Source organism: Trichechus manatus, unplaced genomic scaffold (genome assembly GCF_000243295.1).
Source record: "Trichechus manatus latirostris isolate Lorelei unplaced genomic scaffold, TriManLat1.0 scaffold00021, whole genome shotgun sequence".
Lineage (NCBI taxonomy): Eukaryota > Metazoa > Chordata > Mammalia > Sirenia > Trichechidae > Trichechus > Trichechus manatus.
This window is the reverse complement of record NW_004443957.1, coordinates 14,709,370-14,731,180: the sequence shown is the minus strand read 5'-3', so window position 1 is coordinate 14,731,180 and position 21,811 is coordinate 14,709,370. Positions and strand designations below refer to the sequence as shown.

Genomic DNA, 21,811 nt, shown 5'->3' with positions numbered 1-21,811 from the left:
TAATGAATCAGCTCCATGGAGGCCAGGCAGTTGCAAAGGTAACTCACTGACTGTAGATTTGAGGGCCAAGTAAGTCTTGGTAGATGTGGCACCCGGACTTTGACAGTTTCCAAAAGGAGAGGAGATACTCTTGGGCTGGGTCCCTGGAGCTGCGCTGAAGTAAGGTGGGAAGCAGTCAGAGCAGGTAGGTCCTGCTAGGTCCCTTGTTTTCTTTCTTTTAGCTGTACTTGCTTTGCTGTCAGGTTAGGAAAGACAACATTGCCTTATTTGGGAATAAGAGAAGGTCATGTATGTGAATATACGAGCGTGACTTGTCACGGTAGATGTAATTCCTTCATTTTGAGAATCTTAGGTGCTTTTCCTTTGATGTGATTTTGGTCAAGAGTTTGGGTATTGTGCCTTTGCAGGTGGGAAGGGGCTATCTAGTGAAATATTCAGGGACAAGGTGAATGTGGCTTTCTTCTTGTTGCTCTTAAACCAAACCTGTTGCTGTGGAGTTGATTCCACCTCATGTCAACCCATATGTTACAGAGTAGAATTACTTGATAGGGTTTTCTTGGCTGTAGCCTTTATGGAAGCAGTTTGCCTGGACTTTCTTCTACAGAGCAGCTGGGTGGGTTCAAACCACCAAACTTTGGGTTATCAGCTGATTGCAAACCGCTTGCGACACCCAGGCTCTTTGTTGGTCTTAAAAAACCAAAAACCCAAACCCATTGCCATCCAATTGATTCCAACTCCTAGCAACCCTATAGGACAGAGTAGAACTGCTGCCCCATAGGGTTTCCAGGTTGCTGCTGGTGGATTCAAACTGCTAACTTTTCTGTTAGCAGCTGTAGCTCTTAACCACTATGCCACCAGGGCTTTTACTTGTGTCCAGATGGCATTGAGTTTCATGGGCCTTCAGGAAGGATCCACACACGCTTTTACCGTGTCTGGCACTTTGGGCCTTTCTGCGGTTTTGTTGGCCATCACTTTCATTGCACCTGGCTTTCTCAAGGAAGCGGGCTGATATGGGAAGCTCCTTTGGGCTTTGCTCTACTTGTATGTTCTGAACTGGAACTGCTGTCTCACTGCCCTTGGCTCATGGCTGTGGTACCTGACTCCATGACATTAGAGCAGAGTGATGCCTGGGTTCCAACACACACCCTTTTGACCTTTTGTTCTGATATACATTTTTATATTTGGCTAAGAGTTTCAGTAGGGGAGTAAGTGAACTGGATCAATCAGAATCTTAATCTTGCAACCTAAAACAGCTCCCAAGGGAGACAAGAGGTGGGGGTGGAGTGAGGCAGTGTACACTCCTGATACAAGAGAATCCCTAGGCAGGAAGAAGGTCTGATGGGAGCTTTCTCTTTGGAGGCAAGTGGATGCAGGTGCTCCGCTGTGATACTGAGGTAGACAGAGGAACTTAGAAGGCATTCAGCCACCTGGAGCTATTTTTTATTTTGAGGAGTGAGTGGGGAAAATTAGTTTGATGTGGGGGGAGACTTTCCAGGTTTTAAAATCTCCAGTCAGGAAGTAGTATTGAGCAAACAATCCCAAAGTTGCATCTCACTGGTTCCCCTGGAGGAGGTGCATGGTATGGCCATATTGTGGGAGTTCTTCCAAGAGGTTAATTTAAGGATTCAGGAAAGGCTTCTTTTGAAGAGGTTATTTCAGCTTCTTTTTGTTTAAGAGATGTCTTCAGCCACTCACACTACCCTAATCTTTCTCTTTGACTCTTCCACAGTGCTTTGCACATACTGATAATACTATGACTTATTGAACAATGATGATATACCAGGCAGTGTGTTAGGCACTTTTTATACATCATCTCTAATTCTGAGAATAAACCTGCAGGATATCCCCTATTTTACAGGTGAGGAAATTGAGGCTGGAAAAAATTAACTAACTTCTCTGATCACATAGCTAGCAAATGGCAGACCTAGGATTTGAACCCTGGCCAAGCTCCCTCCAAGGCCCACTCTATTTGTGTGATACCACAGGGTCTCAGTAGTAAGTTTTGAATAAATATTTGCTAGTAGAATAAATGAACAAGCATTTATTGAATCAGGATATCTAGACAGCATTTTCTAGTTGCATCTGTGCTGTTCATCTCTCATGCCTACCACATCTATTGTTGCTCAAAATATACTTTTAATTTTTTAAGCAACATTGATAAAATTGTCTAGTCTGTTATTTATTTCATGTAGTGAATCGAGGTTGTTTTTCAGATTTCTCCATATCAGTACCCATGTGGTTTGTTTTAGAGAGAATATTTCAGAGGACCATAGCTATGACTGCTAAGCCTCTTTTCACAAAACCTAATCAAGCACCATGGGTAGATATAGGCTTAAAATGATGATAATTTATTTTGGTTTTTGTCTTCAGGAAGTTAAAATAACTACACCACTGACTCAACACCCAAAAGAAAATTCAGAGGGTCAGGGATGGAACCTTGGGTTCCCCAGAGGCCACCTCAGTCACAGGGGAGGCCCATAGCACCGTCAAAGGATCGGGAACGAGGGCTTCAGAGAGATGGATGTCATAGGCCTATCCCTCACTCTCGGCACAATGGAGAGTGGTTCCACCAGTGGCAAGACCTCCGAGGGAGCCCCCAGCCACAGCAGGATCCCAGGGCAGGCCACCACCAGCTTCAGCATCCACACAGGCTTGGGGAGTGGCATCAACCTGTGTCTGGGATTGACTGTTACGAAGGTGGTTATTCTATATATTCAAGGTATGGTTTTAGGGCTTGGAATGGACCAGCTCTCCTAAATGCTTATGAACAAATTGTTATTTTCCTTCTTCCTTTTCCTTTTATTACTCCTCTTTTTCTTTTTCTTCCTTATTCACTGTTACAGATTGAACTGTGTCCCACAAAAATATGTGTTGTAAATCCTAACCTCTAAGCCTATGGTTATAATCCCATTTGGGAATGGGTTGTGTTTGTTATGTTAATGAGACAGGATTAGTGTAGGATGTGTCTCTGGTCAGTCTCTTCTGAGATATAAAAGAGATTAAATGCAAGCTAGCAAACAGAGATGGATGAAGAGAGATGCCAAGCCACATGAAGATCACCTAGGAGGAGAAGCTCTGAAAAGACAAGGACCTTCCTCCAGAGCAGACAGAGAGAGAAAGCCTTCCCCTAGAGCTGGTACCCTGAATTCAGATTTCTAGCCTTCTAAACTGTTAGAAAATAAATTTCTATTTGTTAAAGCCATCCATTTGTGGTATTTCTGTTATAGCAGTACTAGATAACTAAGACATTCACCCTACTACATTGCCTTAGCTAAACCCAAATTGTTTTTGGGAGACTGAAGACAATTATCTACCTAGTGGGGCTTCTTAAGGAAGTCTCATCATTGATTGGGTTAGAAAGAATGATGACATTTGAGACAGCAGACAGGACCTGGTATTGAATGAATGAGTGGGAACTTTTTTTTTTTTTTTAAAATCAACCTCAGAGAAAGTAGATACAAACTTGCATGTTCCAGGTTCATAAGGAAGAGGTCTCAGTGACCTAATTCCATGTTGGAGTATCTGGAATTTGCTGATCCTGAGTTCTAGTGATTATACTAGAGTTGGTATTTCATGGGATGTTGGAAGCTATCAATGTTCTCCTTTAGCTTTTCCAGGTGGGGTGATATTTACCTGTCTGCAGATTTAGGGTAGAAATTATGACAATTATGTTAAGACATTTTGCCCTATGAAATGCTAAAGAATTTTTAATTGATAACTGCACTAACTACATCACTTTCCTTTTCCCAATCCCTTTTGGACTGTTGAATTCTCAAAGAGAGAGATATTAAGGAAAGCAGCAATAGAAGTATTTAATTGCTTAAATCAGATTTAAGATAGTCCAACTTGATCTTTTAAAATCTCATTTCCATCTGTACTATGCATTGAAATTATAATGATAAACTGGGTACTTGCACGATCATCTCATGAAGGGGTTTTCTAAGATAACATCAAAGCAGAGTTTTCTCATTATATTACTGGATATGTGTATTCTGGGAGCAAGAAGAAAACAGAAAAGAGAATAAGACACTTGGTTATGGTTTTACTATAAAAGTACAGGCCTTTGTTTTTTAACAGAGACTTTCCTCATGGTCTGATTCTGGATCTTCCGTGTATATGATTTAGAATTAATTTTGGCTTTCAAGCTGATTCTATATTGGGGTTACAGTTCTGAACTCTGTACTTGTTTAGTTTGTCAAATCTGTCATTGGTGTCTCTCTTTACCATGCTCGTCTTCAAATGACTGGCAGTCTTTGTGGTGTTTTAGGACAGGCTATGAGAATCCATATCAGAGCTATCATTCTCCAACCCTAAGGGAAGAATATGCTTATGGAAGTTATTCCTATCATGGACTTCCACAGAAGCTACTGGAAGAAAGAGGTATGGAATAATCTACAAGAAGCCTTTGGGATTTGGGGATGGTGAAGCTGGTCTAATAGGCAGGGCAGAGACCCAAGGGGCCATGCTCAGAGCCTCATCTTGGGCAACCAACTGGGCTAAAGTAGAGGCCCTCCTTTCCTTCTTTCTTGACCAGATGAGACCGAGATAAGTCATTACTCCTAGATGTCTTGAGGAGAAGCAATAGGAAGGAATTATCTCCTTTTGCACAGATAGATGATGGTACTGAAATCACTCTCATTATGTTACTAGTAGTATGGATAGTTTGCAATTCACCTACATTTTTTTCATACTTATCCTTGTAGCTGAGGTTATAGTCTCTGATCAAGTAACAGTGAAGTCAGTTCTCAAGGGCATCAATTGTGTTGCTGGGCTGCAACCACCCAAGGGTATGAGTCTGACCTTCACTTCACCCTAAACACAGATCTCAGGCTCTGGCCCATTTATGCAGAGGGCTGGGCAGCAGATGTGCCTAAACAGGAGTTTTCAAACCCTACACTAATATTAAGGTTTTTGTGTGTGCTATAGACAGCTTCCGACCTGCTAACAGAGAGAGAAATCTGTTTCAACAATAACAACAACAACACACACACACACACACACACACACACACACACCATGATCCCTGCCATTGTGCAATTACATACCAGTACCAGTTGCCATCTCATGATGACCCCATATGTGTCAGAGTAGAACTGTGCTCCATAGAATTTTCAATGGCTGATTTTTTTGGAAGTCGATCACCCGGCCTTTCTTTTGAGGCACCTCTGGGTGGACTTGAATTTCCAATCTTTCATTTCAGTTAGGAGCCGAGTGTGTCAACCATTTGCACCACCCAGGGACTCCATAGTATTGTATAGAAGCATGCTAATTGGTTCAGAGAGGACTGAGGGGTATATTAGGGACTTTCATCTTAGATCTCACCCAGCAATTTAATTCAATTTAGTCAACATGTTTTTTTTTTTTTTTAAATACTGTGTTCCAGTAACTCAGCATTACAACTTGCTAGTGTCTTTCTGAACTTTCAGAAAGGTGACCTGTCTTTGTTTTGTTTTCTCTGAGGGTGCAGTTCCAAGGCAAGGGAGTTCTTATGCCTGGCATGAAGATTACCAAGACCAAAAGTACCTCAAAGAACATCATTATGAAACTCAGAATAGTTCGTTTGGAACAAATAATGAGACCCAATTTCAGTAAGTGTAAAAGGAGGGGCCAGTTCAGCATAATTCAACCAAACTTAGACTACGTTATGCAAATCTTACAGCATCTGGTGCTTGGTCCCTCATCAAACAGCCAGTTTGGTTTTGTTCTAGGATATGGGATTAGATCAGGATGGCCCATGCCAGCTGTTAGCACTGACGTTGGGAGGAGAGATTTGTATCTCCGGGAGGCGGTTCTAGGACCTGAGCTAGTTTGGGGCCTGTGAGACTACTACCCTAAAGGAGGGCCTTAATTCCATGTTGGCCTCAGAACAGATGTGGCATGGCAAAAGTTCTCATGATTGGGTCCTGCCTGGGGCTGGGGTGCTTCTCTTCTGCCCACTCCTGTGCCCTGAGACTGGGGTGTTCCCCCCGGGATAAGGCAGAGCAGAGAGGAGATTTTTGCTGCAGCATCCGCCGAGTGCTCTTACCCTAGTGCCTTTACCCGGGAGCTCACTGATCTCTGTGCTCTGATTTAAGCCATTCCAGGCTGTCAGGCTGCAGATACCAGCCCTTCTCCACAGGGTCTGAGGCTACTTCAGTAACTGCACTATGGAACATGAGAGCTCCTGTTTTTCTGCTATTAATAGATTGAAGTGGGGAATGGGAGGGAAATGCATTTCCCTGTGGCACACAGGCCGACCTTACACTTGCTCACACTTTTAATAAGCACAGCAGTCTCCAGCTGAGAGCATCTCAGCCCTGGACCCCCTCTCACCCACTCCTGTCATTTTGCTGCAGATCTAAGAATCGGAACTGTTACAGAGACAGTCCTGCTTCCAACTCTGGACAGGAGAGGCCTGGAGAGGTGTTTCCAGACAGCCTGCTGCCTGGGGCCCAGAAGAGTAAGGTAACCTGAAGTGACATGGGGGTAGTGGCCTGTGACAGCACATCACAGCTGGTGTTGTCAGCAGTGGCAGGATAGGGCCCTTGGGGCTGGGGGGCTCCAGTGGCCAGCAGACTGAGAGGTGCCGTTCCTCCCCTTTCGGTGGAGCCTCTCCTCATGCCTCCTCCCTTTCCCTGCCTTCCTGCTTCGATCTTATGGATCTTGTGCCCTGATCTGACCCTTCTGTATTTATGTCAAAGTGGCTCAGTCAGAAAATGTCACCAAGTTACTCTGAGGTTCTAGGAAAGAGGAGAAGAGGCTGCAGCCAGGTGTTAGGGTTTGATTCTCTGGAACCCCAATGGACTGGCAATTTGTTTTACACAGGAAGTTCGAAGTTCTTAGAATCATTTAATTCAGGTCAGAAAGCAGGACTTGAAGCCATTCCTAACTCTTCTGCCCCTGTCCTCTAAATTCTTACTCTGTGTACCAGTTGGGCCACAAAATGAAGCTTTTAACAAATGTATTATTTTGGAATAATTTTAGATTTATGGAAAAGTTTCAAAGATGCCACAGAGATGAGCTCTTAATCTTTGAGAGTTTTATATTAATTTTGTCCCCATGATTAAATTATTTGATTTTTTGAGGGCAGTTTCTTTGGTATACCTAGTGGTTACCAGGGCAGGGCACATGTTATAATGACTGATGGTAACAACAACACAATAACAGCAACGACAACACACGTGTACAGCACTTAACAGTGTACAAAGAGCGCTCACATCCACTGTTTTACTTGTATGTTCCTAGAATGTAAGTGCCATGAGGGCAGGGACTTTATTTTCTTGCATACCACTGTATCCTAAGGGTAAGGCACAATGCCTGCAGCATAGTAGGTGCTCAGTCAATAGCTGCTGAATGAATACATGAGTAAATTCTTGAGGTGTATAGGGTAGGTGGAGGGGGCATTGGTAGTTCAGTGGTAGAATTCTCACCTTCCAGGTGGGAGACCTGGGTTTAATTCCCAGCCAATTCACCTTATGTACAACCACCACCCATCTGTCAGTGGAGGCTTGCATGTTTCTATGATGCTGAACAGATTTCAGTGGAGCTTAACACTAAGATGACTAGGAAGAAAGGCTGGTGATCTACTTCCAAAAATCAGCCAGTGAAAACCCTATGGATCACAGAGGTCTGATTTGCAATTGATCACAGAGATTGCACGAGATTGGGCAGTGTTTGATCCATTGTTCATGGGGTCACCATGAGTTGGGGGCTGACTCAACGGCACTTAGCAACAACGTGGGGCAGGTATGAGCATATATGTTACAGAGGAGGGTGTTGAGCTCAGAGGGGCTAAGTCCTTTGCCTAAGGTCACAGCAGCTAGGTATTAACAAAGCTGAGATTTGAATTCAGGCCTCCTGACCCTAAGAACTACACTGTTTCCACTAGGCCATAATGTGTCCCTCAGTAAATTCCTGTCAATTGAATAATCCCTTCTTCTCGTTTCATCACATTCATTTTCACTGCATTTGTTTGAAAATTGGAATTTTGTGTCTTTGAAGGGCCATGGGTGAAGACCAGCTCCCTGAAACTGCTTTTGATTCTTCCCATGTGTTTTCGTTGTTTTTACCTTTCAGCCATCATTGACCAGCGAGTCCAACCTTCTGCAGCAGCACGAGTCTGGTCTCAGCTCCAGCAGCTATGAGCTCAGTCAGTACATGGTGGAAGCTTCTGAGCAGTATGATCCTATGGCTTCAGCAGTTTGGAGTCCAATTCAGGCTGGTGGGTACTAAGTGATCAAAGGATTTGGTTAAGTCTGATGAGGAAAGGGCTGGGTGGCAAGTCTCTTGGAAAATCACCCTTAGGCTGTGTTTCCAAGAACAAACCACTGTCTGCCTCGTTTGCTTCTGTGGTCTCCTTGGCAGAGGCCAACTGGATGGCTCCATTTCCAACATTTCCTTTGTACTGGCAATTGCACCATAGCTGATTCTTGGAAGGGGACACTGCCCCTAACCATTATCAGGCTGTGTAAGAAGCACTGAAAAGTGTTTGAAATAATGGGTGAGGAAAATAAAGACCAGAGAGAACTACGTAAAGCAAAGGCAGGACAGAAGGTACAATTGCTTGGTCTAGTGTGGAAAACTCTTTTCATGTGTAGAGGGACTGTGAAAGCCGGGGAGTCTACCAGAGCCAGAGACCCCTGGGCCTCTCACCATCATTGGGAGACCAGGCCTGAAGGGTTATCATTTAGACCAAATCATTAAATCCTTGCATTATATTCTGATGTATTCTTAGAGCCTTAAATCTAACTTTGAGCATGAGCCTTCTGAAGTTATGTCCCTACACAGAATCTTGTCTGGGTGGAATTTGGACAGATAATATGTTTTTGGCATGTTTCTAAACTAAAGAAGCAGTGGTGGGACTGCTAACAGTGTTCATCTGTGTCTGTTGGTCAGAGGATGTCTCAACAGCTGGTCCCAAGGCCCCCATGAAGTTCTACGTCCCCCATGTGCCTGTGAGTTTTGGACCAGGAGGTCAGCTGGTGTGTGTGGGTCCAAGGTCTCCCACTGATGGGCAAACAGCCCTTGTTGAATTGCACAGCATGGAGGTAAACAAGATTCTGTGCCCTTGGAATGCCAGCGTGCTACTCACCCAACTACTCTTAACATACTTCCTTTCCCAGGCATCTCCAGGAATGGGGCACTTTGGTGAGGAACTGGGCCATGCATTCCCTGGGTTTGGGGGTACAGGAAGTGGGGGTGACTCTTTTCTGGAAGCAGTGATGCTAGAGTTCTGTTTTTTCCTGAGATGTTAATGACTTATCTTCAGCAACAGGATAACTCCCTTTGGTCTGTCTACCGCCTCCACAAGGCACTGACAGTATCCTAGGACAACATCCCCGAGTTCTGACGCTGGGCTTGACTAACAGGGGCATTGGGTGGACATAGTCTTAAACACCAAATCTGCTTTTTTTGTTCCAGGTTATTCTTGGTGACTCTGAGGAACAAGAAGAGATGAGAACTTTCTCAGGACCCCTGATCAGGTGCACTGCTGCAAGAGCTGCTGAGGAAGGGCTCTTGAAAGTTAGAAAACCTTTCTGCCCAGATCAGCACTTGGGGGATTTGTTCTTAGCTCTCTTGGAAGAAAATGTTTACCCTGTTGGAGTAGAATTCTCTGTGCTACGATAGAGTCTAATGTGGCTGGAGCCATTTTGTCAAGAGGTTCTATAGTTGAAGGGCAGAAAGAAAAATTAACATAAAAATTAAAAAATCTAAAATCAGTTCTATTTTGCAGAAGTTATGTAGTAGGAAGTTTTAGCATTCAGTGTGATTAATAGATATTAGTAGAGAAGCAGAGCAGCACCTGGGAAATCATAGACAAGGGGATCATAGTGAAAAAATTCTTGCAACAGTGGCCTTTTTTTGGAGAACTTGTCAGTTTAAGCGTTGGAGTTACTGAACAGTGTCCAAGTCTGCCCTCTTCAGGAATGAGCTAGAACTGCTTTTAAATTCCTTGTCATGCTTTTGATAAATATATTCAGGATGCTGTAGTGGCGCAGTGGTTAAGCACTTGGCTGCTAACTGAAAGGCTGGCAGTTTGAACCCACCAAATGCTCCACAGGAGAAAGATGTGGCAGTCTGCTTCTGTAAAGATTTACAGCCTTGGAAACCCTATGAGGCAGTTCTACTCTGTCCTACAGGATCGCTATGAGTTGGAATCAACTCGACGGCAATGAGTTTTTGGGTTTTTGTTGTGGAGAGAGTCCTGGCTGGATGCCCGAGGACCTAGGACCCAAGCCCGGGTATCCTACTAACTAGTGGGTCCATGTGGTGGACAGATCAGTTAGCTCTCTGAGCTTCAGCTTTTTCATCTGAGAAATGATGTAATGTCCACTCTGTCTACTCCAAGTGGTAGCTGGGAGACTCAAGTGAGATAAAACTCTTTATATAGCATCCCTGCTCTATAAATCTAATGTTATTCTGAAGTGACTACCGCCCAAGAATATCCTCATATAGTATTTTGACAGCCCTTTCAATTAAAAATGATTGTTGTCTCTCTTCTGGGGATACAGATGTGGGGTAGACCACCGAGTTGGGTACTAGAACACTAGGGTACTGGTTCCAACTTGGCTTTGATTTTATTAAATGAGTGTGAGCAAATAATAATGCCTATTTATTGAGCACTTAATATTTGCCACACACAATTTTCTAATTCATCTTCGTATGGAGGTAGGTTTTTTTATTATCCTCATTTTAAGGGGAAAAATTGAGTCTTAGAGAAAATAAGTAACTTGTCTAAAGTGAAAAGTGGTAGAACCAGATTTAAACCCAGGATCTGTGTGACTTTAAAGTCTGCTGTCTTATCTGCCACCCTATGCAGTCACTTCAAGGCCTCAGTGTCCTCATCTTCAAAATGGGGGGGATGTAGGAGATAATCTCTGAAGTCCTTTCCTGTTGTATAGACTCATCACCCCAGCCTGGGGTTGTCAGGCTTCTATCTAAATCTCAGCCCAACCAGTGGCTCTCATACTGGGGTCCTGTACAGGGAAGTGTCCACCCACTCACTCTTTGCTCCCTGAAATCTCCCATAGGGAAGATGTACACAAGGTGGATATCATGACGTTTTGCCAACAGAAAGCAGCTCAGAGCTGCAAATCAGAGACACCGAGGAGCAGAGACTTGGCTCTGCTGTGGCAACTGCTGGTTCTCCTTTGTCGGCAGAATGGGGTAAGTATTACTGCTCTGATGGGGGTAGGCAGGTGTAGACTGGACTGAAATTTAACTCTTTTTGGGATGGATGAGGAGTAGGCCTGTGGTATGATTGTGAACACAATATTTAACAAGTGAGCAATTGCCCCAAGGGAAAAATTTCTCAAATATCACCACCAGTTTGCTAACGCTAACTGTTCCTCTGTTCCTCCCCACTGAGTGGAGATTTTCGTCCAGTTCTTGGGCTGTTACACCAGCCAGGTAACACACCTATGAAACTGTGAATATTTCTGGTAACCTTTGTGGCTTCTGGCAGGGTGAAAATAACCATGATAGTGTAGCTGAATTTTGACATTCAGAAACCCAAGAAAGGACTGCTTTGTGTTTGTGTTTGCATGACTGGCCTCCTTATGAAGACGCACGATGCTCTGGTGCCTTCCTTCCCCAGCCTGGGATGCTAGCAAGCCTAAGAGGGTTCTCCCCCTAGGATGACCCCCTTTGCCTTGCAGTCCATGGTGGGATCTGACATAGCTGAGCTGCTGATGCAAGACTGCAAGAAGCTGGAGAAGTACAAGAGGCAACGCCCTGTGGCCAACCTCATCAACCTGACGGATGAGGACTGGCCAGTGCTGAGCTCAGGGACCCCAAACCTGCTCACTGGGGAGATCCCCCCAAGTGTGGAGACACCTGCGCAGGTTGTGGAGAAATTCACAAAACTGCTCTACTATGGAAGAAAGAAGGCAAGTATGCCCTGCCTAATGCTTGTTTTATGCTTTTAGAAAAGTAACTACCATCTCTCCCCATCACTCACCCCTCCTTCAATTTTATGAGTATTATACACTCATCCTAGAGCATTTGGAAACTTCAGAAAGGTACAAAGAAGAAAATAAAAACACCAGTAATCCTACCATTAAAAGATAACTGCTGTTAACATTTTAAAAAATTTATTTATTTTGTTTTTGTTGTTGAGAATATATACAACAAAACATACACTGTTCAACAGTTTCTACACGTACAATTCAGTGACTTTGATTATATTCCTCGAGTTGTGCAACCATTCTCTCCCTCCTTTTCTGAGTTTTTCCTCTCCCATTAACATAAACTCACTGCTGTCTAAGTCTCCTATCTAGTAACTTCACGTTGCTGTTGGCAGTTTGATCCCAGATAGTTCTTAAAAGAGCATAATGTTCAAGGCGATATTTTTTACTAGTTAAGCTTAACTACTGTTTGGTTTAAGAAGACTTCAGGGGATATTTTTGGTTTAAGGTTTAAAGATTATCTCAGGGCAATAGTTTCAGGGCACTGTTAATGTTTTGATATCTCTAAATCTTAGCATTTTGCTATGCACACATATATACATTTCTATGCACGTTAAATTACATATACAAATTTTTTTCACTTAACATTATATGCTGAAATATCCCCATGGCGTTAGGTATGCTTTAAAACACCATTTAAAAGCAATGATTAAACAATATTCCATTATGTGAACGTATCATATTGTATTTAACAAATCTGCTATTGTTGAATATTTAGGCTGTTTACAATTTTGTCACCCATTATAAGTTATGCCATTTGAAATCTTGTTATATGTCTTTGGCTGATCTTTTTATTATTTCTTTAGGATTGATTACTAGAAGTGGATTTAGTGGACTAAAGTGGTAACAAAATTTACCATTTTAAAGGATACCATTTAGTGGTGTTAAGTACATTCACATTGTTGTGTGCCTATCACCACTATCTAGTTTCAGAACTTTTTATTACTCCAAACCAAAACCTCATACCCATTAAGCAGTTTTTCCCCATTGCCATCTCCCGAGACCCTGGCAACCACTAATCTGTCTGTCTATGCGTTTGCCTGTTTTGGATAGTTCAGAAAATGGAATCATACAATATGTGGCTTTTTGTGAATAGCTTCTTTCACTTACCATAATGTTTTCCAGTTTCATTCATGTAGTGGCATGTATCAGTGCTTCATTTCTTCTTATGACCTAGTAATATTCCATTGTATGTATGTACTACATTTGTTTATCCATTCATCTGCTGATGAGCGTTTGGGTTGTTTTCATCTTTTGGCTATTAGGAATAGAGCTGCCATGAACATTTGTGTACAAGTTTGTGTATGAATACCTGTTTTCCGTTCTTTTGGTATTGTTATGGATTGAATTCTAACAGAAAATAAATTTCTGTTAAAGCCACCCATTTGTGGTATTTCTGTTATGGCAGCACTAGATAACTAAGACAGATATGTATCTAGGAGTGGAATTTCTGGGTCATATGGTAATTCTATGTTTAACTTATTCAGGAACTGCCAAATTGTTTTCCCCAGTGACTTCATTGTTCCCTCCCTCCCTCCTTCCCTTTCCTTCTCCCCTTCCTCCCTGCCTCTCTTCCTTCCTTCCATGACCATCCTAGTGGATGTGAAGACATATCTTATTGTAGTTTTGATTTGCATTTCTCTAATGACTAATGTCGTTGAACATATTTTCCTTTGCTTGGCCATTTGTATTTCTTTTTTGGAGTAATGTCTGTTCAAGTCCTTTGCTCATTTTTTAAATTGGCTGTTTGTTTTTTATTGTTGAGTTGTAAGAGTTCTTTATATATTCTGGATACTACACCTTTTAATGCACAAAATTTTAAAATTTTGATGAAGTACAATTTATCTTTTTTTTTCTCTTTTGTTGCTTGTGCTTTTGGTGTCATATTTAAGAAATCATTGCCAAATTCAAGGTCATAAAGAATTGTTGCTATATTTTCTTCTAAAAGTTTTATAATTTTAACTCTTAAATTTAGGTTTTTGATCCATGTTGAGTTAATTTAAGTATATTGTGTGAGGGAAGATTCCAACTTCATTCTTTTGCCTGTGAATATACAGTTGTCTCAGTGTCATTTTTTGGATAGACTATTCTTTCCCAAATGAATGGTCTTGGCACCCTTTGCCAAAATCTATTGGACTCTCAATAGATTATTTTTGGACTCCCAATTCTATTCCATTGACCTATGTGTCTGTCTTTAAGTCAACACCATACTGTTTTGATTACTGTAGGTTTATAGTAAGTTTTGAAAAGGGTATGCACTTTTAAAAAGGTTGTATAGATGAACAAAGGTTGTTTACAGATGATACTTTTACCAGCTGTATCTAAGCTATGCCTACCAGTATTGAATTGTTTAGTTCAACAGATAGAGTGATATCTTATTTAATTTTGAAGTTGAATTCACATTTTACAAAAATAATACAGTGAGTTAAAATATTTGAATATATTCACGTAATTCAAGAATTGAAATTTAAAGGGATATAATAAAGAACACCTTCCATCTCCCAGCCACCTGATTTCTCTGTCTGAAATATACAGAGTTATTTTCTGCACGTATAATTACTTCTCCTTTTTTTTACTTTATAGCATGTAGTTGTTGTTGTTAGGTGCCGTCGAGTCGGTTCCGACTCCTAGTGACCTTATGCACAGCAGAATGAAACACTGCCCGGTCCTGTGCCGTCCTCACAATCGTTGTTAGGCTTGAGTCCACTGTTGCAGCACTGTGTCAGTCCACCTCGTTGAGGGTCTTCCTCTTTTTCACTGACCCTCTACTTTACCAAGAATGATGCCCTTCTCCAGGGACTGATCCCTCTCGATAACATGTCGAAAGTATGTGAGACGTAGCCTTGCCATACTTGCTTCTAAGGAGCATTCTGGCTGTACTTCTTCTAAAACAGATTTGTTCGTTCTTTTGGCAGTCCATGGTATATTCACTATTCTTCACCAACACCATAATTCGAAGGCATCAGTTCTACTCTATAGCATACTATATGCCATTTCTGCATATTACAAATATCAATTTTTTCATTTAACAAAATATATTAGAAAACACTCTATATCAGAGGTTGGCAAACCCTTTTTTTTTAAAGGAACAGATAGTAAATATTTTAGGCATTGCAGGCTGTAGGGTCTCTGTTTCAACTACTCAGCTCTGCCATTGTAGTGTGAAAGTAGTCCTAGACAATACATAAATGAATGAGTGTAGGCATGTTCCAATAAAACTTTATTTATGGACATGAAAATTTGAATTAAGTAATTTTCATGTCACAAAATACATATGTATATTTTATTTTTCCCAACCATTTAAAAACAGAACTATTCTTAGCCTTAGGCGGTGGGCTGGATTTGGCCCTCAGGCCATTGCTTGCTGACCCTTGCTCTATATCATACATAAGAGTTTTCTCATTATTTCTTATGGCTGCACAGTGTTCTATGGGTAAATTATAATTTGTTTAATGAAACCCCTATAGATTGACATTTAGATTTTTTCCGATCCTTTGCTGTTACAAGCCATGCTACAATGAATTGCCGTTATTATTTTGCCCAGTGTGAGAGAATATATATAAGATAAATTCCTAGAAGTGGAAATATTGGGTCAAAGGGTATGTGGTTTTTAATTTTGATAGATATTGCAAATTGCCTTTTTAGAGATTGTACCAATTTACCGTACCAGCAGTGTAGAAGGGTGCATGTTTTCCCACATCCTTACCATCCCAGTGTGTTTTCAAGCTTTTCAATATGTGCCAATCTGAGAGGGAGAAAAATCTTTTGTAATTATTTGCATCTTTCTTGTTATGAATGAAGTTGAGTATCTTTTTATCTGTGAACTTTTGTTTTCATGTATTTTTCATGTTTTCCTATTGAGTTTTTGCTCTTTGCTCTATGATTTGTAGGAGTTCTTTACATTTTAAGACTTCCTGTCCCAAGTCACAAATTGTGCTTGAACGTGACCTGGGTTGCAAATATTTTCTCTGTTTTAAAAAAAATTTGTCTTTCACTTTGCATATGCAAAATTATTTTTTATTTTTATATAGTTGCATTTATCCATCTTTATTTTATGATTTTTGGGGTCATACTTAGGAAGGTTTTTCCTACTTCAAATTAATTTATAAAAGTAAAGTTCAAGTACTTTTGTGACTTCCTTTTGTATTTAAACCTTTTAATCTCTTGGATTTCTTTTCTTTTTTTGGTTATGCGATGTTATCTTTTAAATGAGTTCTAGAAATGGTACCCAGTGAAAGTTAGCGGGATCAGATTATAGTCATTTCCTACATATATTCAATATATATTAGGAACTTGCCATTTTACCCGTGATTAATTTATTCAATAAACATTTTTTAAGCAGCTGCTACTTCTAAGGTACTGAACCATACCTTAGTGGGGGATACCAAGATAAATCAGTTATGATCTCTGCCTGTAAGAAAAATAAGTGATGACTATAACAACAGTGGAACCCTGGTGACATAGTGGTTAAGAGCTTGGCTGCTAACCAAAGATCAGCAGTTTGAATCCACCAGCTGCTCCTTGGAAACCTATGGGGCAGTTCTACTCTGTCCTTTAGGGTCTCTGTGAGTCGGAATTGACTCGTCGGCAATGGGTTTGTTTTTTTTTTTTTTATAACAACAACAACAATAACAAAAGCAAATATTTCTTAAGTACTTTTTACCTGCCAGGCACTTGCTTAAGACTTTACATGCATCATCTCATTTAATCTTTATACAAATCCTGTAAGTTATATCTATTCTTGCTCTGCTTATTCAAAGATGGGGAAAGTTAGTAAGGGATAGAGACAAGGTTTATATCCAGGAAGCCTGAGGCCTGAGCCTGTGCTTCTAACCACTCCACCACACTGCTTTTCAGAACTTGACCCAAAGGTAAGCAAGGAATAGATAGAGCACTGCAGAGTTCAGGGGTTTCATGAAGGAGTGGGATATAAAAATACCTGTAAAAGTTTGTTAATATTTTACTGGGTCTTATTTCTGGCAGTATGTGAGATTGATAGACCTTGATAAAAGTTCTCAAATTTCTTCAGTTAGTCTTAAGTATATTTTTGGAGAGGCAGGTTTTTGAATAAACTGATGATTCCTAACCAAGCACTAGTAACTCTTTTTTTTTTTTTAATAGTTATTATGAGATGGTTTAAGCATACAAAAAGAGTAGCTTTTAATGTCATTTTTTTACTTGCACTGGATGTGAGGCTGAATTCCCTAACTGTGGTTTGTTTGAATTTCTTCTCTTTTTCATTAATGTTCATTCATTTATTGATTTTCACTCTCCTTCTCTCCAATGAAAATACATTTGGAGGTGGAATCACCTCATTAGTGACTTCCTATTCAAAAATCACATTATTTTTTGGCACCAAGGAAATTAGGTCCTTAGTAAATACTTCTGAAAATAAAATGAATAGGAAAATGTTTGGTTTTCTTTGATTTGTTACCCTAACCTATCTTACCCAGTTAATGGTGTCATTAATTTGGTACATGAAGGCATCTGATAGCTAACTTGTAATTAGTTGCAGTAATAAGTGGAGTAGGTTGCCACTGGCTAGTATGTGTACTGGCTTAGTGAGGACATTAGTGGTTCAGTGATAGAATTAGAGTTTGTACCAATTTACCCTCCCATGTGGGAGACCTGGGTTTGATTCCTGCCAGCGCACCTCATGTGCGGCCACCACCTGTCTATCAGTGAAGGCTTGCGTGTTTCAGCAGAGCTTCCAGACTAAGACAGACTAGGAAGAAAGGCCTGGAAATCTACTTCCGAAAATAAGCCAATAAAAACGCTATGGATCACAATGGTCTGATCTGCGACCCATCGTTTTGTTCCATTGTGCATGGGGTTGGCACGATTTGGGGGCAAACTCAATGGCAGCTAACTACAGCAACAAATACCAGATTAAATAGTAACTGTAGTTTTTTTCTACTCATGTAAGAGTACTGTACTGGGCAGGTCTCCTCCACGTAGTCATTCCGGCACTCAGGATGTTGGAGGCTCTTCCATCTTTACCGTGTAGTCCTCTCCATTTTATACAACTAGATGGAGAAAAGGACATGGAGGATTTCATGTGGGTTGTTTTAAGGGTCAAACCTGAAAGTGGCACATCTCACTTCCATTCCATTGCATTGCCTAGAACGCAGCCATACCTGGGTGCAAGGCAGGTGGGAAAATGTAGTCTAGCTCTTTGTCCAGGAAGGAGAACATGGATTTTGGTGAGCAACTAGTAGTTTCTGCCACTGTTGTTAACAAAGACACTGTTCTTTTAATATACCCTGTATGAATACAATTTTGCTACTTGTGTTTTGAGATTCAATCCCTGGGTTGAAGTGCTTTCCTCAGTTTTAGTTCCTCAGCTTAAGTTCATAAAAGTATTTTCTGAGTTTTGCTAAGGAGATAAGGTTAACTGCAACTATATTTGATGGGAAGCTAATGAAATAACCTAGTGGATTTTGATAAGGTGAAGAAGGGTACAACCTAGAGAGAAATACTGTCCCTGTTACTTCCCCTCTACTCCTTCTTCATATGTGAGGCCCTAAAAGAGTCTTCCTGGAAGTCCAGCCTCTGCTGCTTGGGGTGCCACGGTATGTAAACTTAGTAGGTTCTTGATTGATTGATTGTTGTCGTTGTTGTTAGAGGAAGGTGAGTAAGCCAATACTGAGTGTGATGTGTCTGGTTTTCAGGAAGCCTTGGAATGGGCCATGAAGAACCACTTGTGGGGCCACGCTTTGTTCCTGTCCAGCAAGATGGACCCAAGGACCTACAGCTGGGCCATGAGTGGGTGAGTCAGGGCCTATGCAAAGGAGGCCAGTGGAGCAGAGAGGTCTTCCCAGCAAAGGTGGGGGTGAGGGTGGGAAGAAATGAAAGTAGAACTCAGAACCCCACATTCCAAGCATCTTCTCAATTTCTCTTTTCTGAGATGAATGTAGCCTTTCCCTTCTCCAGATTCTTATAACCTAGACACAGTTACATTTGTTTCTACCTGCTAAGTTGAACCAAACATTTGAGTAATTTTCCAGGGTTGGAGTTTCAAAAAAATTGAATAAATTTGTACATTGTTGTAGTCTTCTTTCTTTGTGAGTGGCTACTCTAGCTCATTCCATCAGTGAGGGAAGAGATGATCACTTAAGCATAATTGACAGAGCCTTAGGACTGAGGGTTTTTGATATATGTAATTGTCTACTTCTTAGTCTTGCAGTGTGGACCAGGATACTGAGAAATAGGTCGATATGGCTTGGAATCGACTCGATGGCAATGGGTTTGTTTTTTTTTTTTTTTTTGGTGTGGTGTAACAGGATGGTGAGCTGTGGTAGGAAACAGAGTTTATAGGACTGGGAATTAGATCTGGAAGTCTTCATCAAGGTCAGTGGGAGAGATATTGAGACTGAAGAAATGTACTTAGTTAGAAATCATGGTGGCACGCTAAGATCTGGATGCTGAGATGGAGTCAGGAAGATAGAAGAAGATGTACAATGCCCAGACCAGGAGCAAACAGAGACTGAGGTGAGGGTACAGAGCCAGGAGTTTGGAATTGGGAAATGAAACAGAGCAAAAGAAAATCAAGATAAAATGGAGGTGGTAGGTGTAGAGGGTACTGGAGAAGGGTTTGTGAATAAGGCCTTCAGGCTTGGCCATAAATCCTATTGGACAAACAGTTGGATAAAAAGACAGACGCCTCCACTTTAAGATCAGTCTGTGGGCCTAATGGTTGCCACACTACCTAGCAGCTCATTATTCATGTTGGCCTTCGTTACTTGAAACCTCAGTCTTCCCAGGGACTAGGAAGTAACATCACTGCACACTTCATTATTTTCAGACTCTGGGATGGTGAGGAGCACTGAAGTTTTATTATGATAAGAGCTCTGAGCTCCTGAAGCAAGGGTGCTATTAAATAAAAGATGGTGTTCTGAGGAATGATTTTCCTTTGGGTTTTGGAAAGGAACATCCCCCAACCCCACATTATAGCACACATCTCTAGTACAGATTTTTGCCTTGGGCCATTGATTTTTGATGGAGCCCAATGAATTGTGAAAGATATCTCTTACTGAGTGTGCTTAAATCCCCTATCAGCTGTAGAGCTTATTATATCCTTGTTAAGCGTATCCCATGGTTTGTCATCAGCTGCATCATTTCTGGTCCCTGTTCCATGCCTCTTTGGTTATGGAAAATGGCTATTTCTTGCTTGTGAATAAAAACACTACAGACCCAGGCCTGTGATGAGCCAGAAAAATGACACTGAGAGCTCTGGGCTTGGAAAGGAGGAGGGATGTTGTGGAGTAGGAGTAGAGGGGTGGCTGGGAAGCAGAGGTCCACAGAGAAGAGCTTCCAGGTTAACCACTGGGACTTTCCAGGGGTCTTTTCAGATGATGGCAAGTCATCTCCGTGATAGAAGAAAGCATATAGAGATTGTTAACCAAGAGTTAGGGCATCAGTGCCAAAGTGCAGAAATATCCCCCAGCAATGAGATCTTCTTGGGGTGTATGGTGGAATGAAGATCCTGCTAGTCTTCACCAAATGGAGGATGTAACAAAGGCACGGTACAAAGCAAAGAGAAGCTCATGTTCCAAACAAAGCCGCTAAAATCAAATGGAAATAGGGAAGGTCTTTTCCCTCACTGGAAATGGGTAAAGAGGTTCTCTTGGCATGGTCCCAATGATGGTCACCTCTCTCTGCAGCTTTACCAGCACGCTGGCGCTCAACGACCCATTGCAGACCCTCTTCCAGCTCATGTCGGGGAGGATTCCACAAGCAGCCACGGTACCTGTCTTAGATTCCTAGTCAGTGGTGTCACTGGAGTTGGTGTCACCCAGTGCAGTAACTCATGGTGTCACCCCCTCCATGGGCAGGCTGGCTGGCGACCCCCACCCCCCAGGGGCGGAGTGGCCCTGCCCCTCCCACCACCACGCAGGGTCAAGTGCTGAGGTGTGTGGCCCCACCCCTCCTGACCTCCCCCCACCCCTACAGCTCTTCCCCTTTCCCATTGACCAAGGTAGAGGCCCTCCTCTCCACCAGTGGAGGGCACTATGGTCTGGCTGCCTGCACCCTGACTGGAGGGTGATGGGGGAGGGGGTGGTGATGAGTTACTGCATTGGTTGACACGAACCCTAGTGACTGGTGGGTGACAAGGGAGAGTGTGACACCAACCCTAGTGACAACACTGCCTTGATGGCCCATCTCCCCAAGACCCTGGCCCACTGCTGCTGCTGCCGCAGCCGTGGCTGCTGCTGTGGACCGTGGGGTCATTTTGGTGTCACCCCCTCTGATAGTGTCAGGGGGTGTGGTCCACTCCCCCTACATCCCTGTAGTGACACCACTGTTCCTGGTGCTGCTATAACAGAAACACCACAAGAGGGTGGCTTTAAAGAACAGAAATTTATTTTCTCACAGGTTGTTGTTGTTGTTAGGTGCTGTGGAGTCATTCTGACTCACTCTCACAGTTTAGGAGGCTAGTAGTCTGAATCAAGGCACTGGCTCTGGGGAAAGGTTTTCTCTCTGTCGACTCTTGGGAAAGATCCTTTTGTTTTTCAGCTTCTGTAGCCTCAGCGTTCCTGTTACTTGGAGATCTTCTCATCGCATCTATCTCCCCCCCTCCGCCTTTCTTTGTGCTTGCTTCTGTGTCAAATCTGCTCTTTTTATAACTCAAAAGTGATTAGGGTTAGGACACACCCTACACTGATATAGCCTCATTAACATAACAAAGAAAACCCTATTCCCGAACGAGATTACATCCACAGGTATAGGGATTAAGATTCTAACATATATTTTAGGGGGACACAATTCAATCCATAACATTCCAGGATTGTTGTTGTTGGGTGCCATCAAATTGATTCTGACTTGTAGTGACCGCACGTGACAGAGCAGAACTGCCCCACAAGGTT

At 42.1% G+C, this 21,811-nt stretch overlaps 1 protein-coding gene across 1 annotated transcript in view; it reads left to right on the top strand.

Annotated features, from left to right (window-relative positions):
• The first annotated feature begins 2,300 nt into the window (after positions 1-2,300).
• Positions 2,301-21,811, top strand: part of SEC16B (SEC16 homolog B, endoplasmic reticulum export factor) — a 58,974-nt gene continuing 39,463 nt past the window's right edge. The window contains exons 1-11 of the mRNA XM_004372852.2: positions 2,301-2,719; positions 4,268-4,380; positions 5,468-5,588; positions 6,336-6,444; positions 8,056-8,200; positions 8,875-9,026; positions 9,400-9,461; positions 11,010-11,145; positions 11,637-11,867; positions 18,617-18,714; positions 20,609-20,690. Of these exons, the coding sequence (XP_004372909.1) occupies positions 2,430-2,719; positions 4,268-4,380; positions 5,468-5,588; positions 6,336-6,444; positions 8,056-8,200; positions 8,875-9,026; positions 9,400-9,461; positions 11,010-11,145; positions 11,637-11,867; positions 18,617-18,714; positions 20,609-20,690 (1,539 nt within the window). The 5' untranslated portion in view covers positions 2,301-2,429. The remainder of the gene's footprint in view (positions 2,720-4,267; positions 4,381-5,467; positions 5,589-6,335; positions 6,445-8,055; positions 8,201-8,874; positions 9,027-9,399; positions 9,462-11,009; positions 11,146-11,636; positions 11,868-18,616; positions 18,715-20,608; positions 20,691-21,811) is intronic.